We start from the raw sequence: 4498 nt of genomic DNA, 5'->3' as shown, positions 1-4498 counted from the left end.
ATAGCTAAAACCCCAACTTTTGTAAATTTACACAAAAGCCCCAAACTTTCACCAAATTACCAAACAAACCCCAACATCTCAAAATACTAAAATTTAAAGACAAAGCTCATAGAAAGGAGTAGGATATCCCTACCTCAAAGTTTGAGCTCCAATGGAGATGAAGACCAAAACCAAAATGCTTCAAATTCTGAAATTTTCAGATTAAAATGTAGCCCTCGACGATCAACACAACTTTCGTGAAGACCAAAAGTGAGCAAACAACTCCTACTAGATCAAATCTAAGAGAGAAGGGCCGGTTTTAGAGTGAGAAGCTCTGAAAATGGCTTTTTGGAAAAGTAAGAGAGAGAAAAGATCTTGAAAAAGTGATCCAAAAGTCGGATTTCGGATTTATATAAAAGTTGCCCCGCTCGAGCGTCAAACTCCCCTCTCGAGCGTCACTCACAGACTCCCGTTTGAGCGGCCAATCCCCCGCTCGAGCTCCGGATGCACACTCCCAGAACTTTTGCAGACAGGTCTCCCGCTCGAGCGTCTAACTCCCCGCTCGAGCGGCACTCACACAATCCCGCTCGAGCGGCCAATCCCACGCTCGAGCGGCCAATCCCACGCTCAAGCGTCCAACACTGCACAGGAAATACTGGATAGGTGAAATTCCCGCTCGAGCGCCAAAACCCCCGCTCGAGCGAACAGGTCAAAATCTGGGCAACTAGTTTTGGTTTCTAAACTCAACCAACCTGCAACAAACCTGCCCAACACATCCTATAACTCAAATACAAAGTAAGAAAGGATGTACACCAGGTAATAATCAACTACTGTCATCCACGGACACATGTCCGGATCACTGTACAATAAGGGTAAACCCGGGATCGCTATATTATTTCATTTTAAAATATTAATATCCTTAATTAATTTTTTTAATCTATTGTGGTTGATGGGGTGGAAGCCACTTATCAGGAAGCTAAGCTAGCCTTTTCAGGAATATCCTAACGAAACCTCCATTTTCAATGACCTAGAGGTCTGTTTCCTATACTTTGAAAGGCAATAGAGGTAATGATTCTAGAAATTTCACACTGCAGCAGTGAAAGAGAGTTCTAAATGGACCTCTATACAGTTGGCAGTGCAACAAAAAAAGAAAAAAAAAAAAGGAAAAAGATAAATTATAGTGGGATAAAAGACATATTAGAATAGCTCTAAAACATTTTTCTTTCACATTGTCATGGGGCATGGATTCTCTATTCCCAATGCATGATTGTCACAGAAATGGAAGTTTGGAACTAGAGAATTCGTGACCCATGTCTGGTGTTAATCTTAGGTAGGCTATGATGATGTTTGGTTGGGATTTAAGAATTTTGTTCATATATCTGTCTGACTGAAAATCCTTGGGATGCTTTATGAAAGTGTTGGTGAATATAACAGAAGCTGTAGTGCTATCTAATTCTGAAACTAATGGAAGAAAACTAGAACCTAAATGTTAGCACTTATAGCAGTATTCTTTGAGAAACTACTTAAGAGACCAGAATATATAGTCCTCAGCTTTTGCAGCTCACACTACTGTCAAGAAAGTTAAAATTTATCTATGATGATTTTCATGATCAAATTAGATCCAAAGTTTCATCTTGAGCAATCAAGGAGACATTCTTAGGGGTTGTTTGGGGTGTCCTAAATAAGTGTATTTTTTGTCTTTTTGGACTAAAAAATTGAGGAAGAAAATATGGATGTTTGGGTTAACTTTTTGACTTTTTATGGAAAAATGTGTAATAAAAAATTGTAAAAATTGATTTGTAGGGAAAAATTAAGATTGGGAGTTGTGCAGCCGTAATTGTTGACTTTTGGTGAATAGTGTTAATTTTTTAACTTTTTGAGTAACTTTTTGACTTTTTGTCTTTTTTGCAATATGCCAAACTTGGCCTTGGTATACTTTACAGTTATTGTTAGCACTACTACAGCCCATTTCTTCTGTTCAATAAAGAAAAGAGAGGAAAGCCTTACTTCCTTTGAAATAGTCTGCAAAGGGAAGCATCAACCATGGGTTGCATTGCAGTTAATTTCATATGATTGGAAGGATTAAAATTTCTACAACATGTTACATATGCACTAACGAACTTGTTTCATAATTACAAAGTATTCTTGCACATATTTATACCCATCCCTTTTTCTCTAATAAAGAAATAATACAGCAATAAAATTACATACATTTAGAGTCTATTTTAAATTATATAATTACAAAAGTCTCATACATATGCCTACATTTTATTTATATCAACCTCTCATATCTTGAATAATTTGTTTCATACTCATGTTAGAACTTTCCAACAATCAAAGGCAAATCAACCTCATCACTCCACTCCACACGCCTAGTCTCAAAATATGAGCTCTTCACACCATTAGGCCAATAACTCAGCCAAACTTGACACCCTATTCTCCACTTCAACACACTCCCTTCCATCTCTTTGCCCAATCTCCACCCTACACCACCGCCACACTCATCTCCGGCAAATACTAATCCACCGGCTTTAGTAAATGGCCTATTGGCCCCCGCGTATCTTTTTCGAAAATTATTTTCCATTTGACTATCACCATTTGATGGCTTCCATGTGGCAACTTCAACACCAGTGTTATTATCACATAAAATCGCATCGAATAGGGCTACATTACCTTCTGCATCTTGATCCCACCTCCAATTCTTCACCCTCGTCCTTGTTGCTACCCTTGCCATTGCTTTCACCTTCGGTACTTTTAAATTTCCGAAACTACCCTTCATAACTCTTTGCATTTCCATTTCTCTCTCCGCATTGTCTGTGGACCGGCCCAAACTCAACCCTGTCACATAAGTCGACCCGACCTCCGGCCCAACCCAAACCCGTATTCTTGATGGGAAATGCCTCTCGTCCACGTAATCACCATCCTCGTTTCCGTTAAACCCCAGCTTTGCCACATGGATGCGTATATTGTCGACACGTGCATTTACAAGAACAAATCCATCAGTGAATTTGATTGTATATTCCAACTGAACCACAGCCTCCAGCTGCTGGTGCGCCAAGGCGTATCTTAGCACAGACTCTTTAGCTTCAACTATATTGTACCCATTTTTGCGACGGCTGGAGCGCGTGAGAGTCATGGCCCAAACAGGCGCGTAGCCTTTCAAAACCCATAACCCATGAGACTCCATAGCATAAGAAAACCCGAGACTTTGAGATGGTAATGGGGTTAACGATTGTAACCCAACAACACCCACCTCTCTTAAAATCAACCACTTTGCTAACATGTACCCGAGGGTGCGCATGAAACACAGTTCTACGTCCACACCAACTGAGACGAAAAACGTTTTCAGAATAAGCGTGTGTTTGGATGTTAAAGTTTCGAGGTTTGGAGCTAACAAGGAATAGAAGTAGAAGGAGCCAACCTCTGAAGGCGCGTCGAATACACACAGCCAGAAGAGGCGAGTGAGAAAGATGAGATTGAAGAAACTCGAGAACGACTCGGGCGAGTGGGAGTCCAGGATCCAGGAAACCGGGTCGGGTTTGATCTGCTTGAGCTGTGAATTTGGGCAGGTGCTATTCTGCGCCGTGGGTGAGCGGGAAACCAGTTCTTGGAGGAGTTGGAGGATGAGAGGCAAGAAGGGCTTTTCGGAGGAGAGAGGACACGTGTCGGAAACCCAGAGAGCCGTCTCTGGATTTTCAGTATCCAACCCAAGTAAGCAGACTGAGAAAGTCACGAAATGGTCCGAGTTGGACCCGGAGGTCCGATTTGCTCGGAGTTGGATTGATTGGGAAGCAGAGGTTTTGAGTGGACTCGGTTTGGAATTGGCGAGTTGGAAGATGAGTGGGGAGTGTGACTCGTCCCACTCGTTGGAGCTGGGGAGTTCACATATCCATGACCATATATCCATTTTTTTGCTTGGGTTTGTGGGTGGGTCTTTGTTTTATGAGAGGTTTTTGTTGGGTTTGTTGTAAGTGAGATTTTATAGAAAGAATGAATGATAAATAGTTTGCCAACTTGGAGGTGGTTTTAGCCGCTTATGAAGTGAAGTTGCATGGTCTGGAAGGAGTGGTTGTAGGGGAAACTTGTGGGCTTGTGTTTTCTTGCATTAATTACTACATTTTCATTCTCTATTCTTTAACGTGTACATAATTTGATCATAAGCTTGGGTCACTATTCAGTATTTTCGGAGTAAAAACACGTGATAATTCATAAGATTTTGATTGGTAGAGAGGAATAAGAACTCATAATTTATGTTAGAGATGGAAAACAACACGAAATTAAGTAATTAGTGATTGACTTGAAATATGATCACGCGGTGTTTTGAGAATAATTGCTACATAAAATTACATACAATTTTCTTACATAACTATAAAAGAATTATATTTGGTTTTGTGATCAAACTCTATACACACATAAGATAATTATATTTCTTTGTACCAAATTGTTTGTTTGAATATGAATAGCAAGAATTTAAAAATAATGTAGTCAGGACTAAAATTTTTAATTTTTTTTCCCCAAA

At 40.0% G+C, this 4498-nt stretch overlaps 1 protein-coding gene across 1 annotated transcript; it reads right to left on the bottom strand.

Annotated features, from left to right (window-relative positions):
• Nucleotides 1-2087: 2087 nt before the first annotated feature.
• On the bottom strand, nt 2088-4094 carry LOC114261122 (uncharacterized). The gene has a single exon (XM_028201335.2). The coding sequence runs from the start codon at nt 3884-3886 to the stop codon at nt 2297-2299; it is 1590 nt and encodes a 529-aa protein (XP_028057136.2). The 5' UTR covers nt 3887-4094; the 3' UTR covers nt 2088-2296.
• Between the last annotated feature and the right edge of the window lie 404 nt (nt 4095-4498).

Source organism: Camellia sinensis, chromosome 2 (assembly GCF_055761805.1).
Source record: "Camellia sinensis isolate YWXY chromosome 2, ASM5576180v1, whole genome shotgun sequence".
NCBI lineage: Eukaryota > Viridiplantae > Streptophyta > Magnoliopsida > Ericales > Theaceae > Camellia > Camellia sinensis.
Note: the sequence above shows the minus strand (reverse complement) of the source record. Positions and strands in the feature narration are given on the sequence as shown.

Bases quoted from the DNA above. Each gene is read 5' to 3' on its own strand.
- LOC114261122 (XM_028201335.2), bottom strand. From the start codon at position 3,886: ATGGATATATGGTCATGGATATGTGAACTCCCCAGCTCCAACGAGTGG.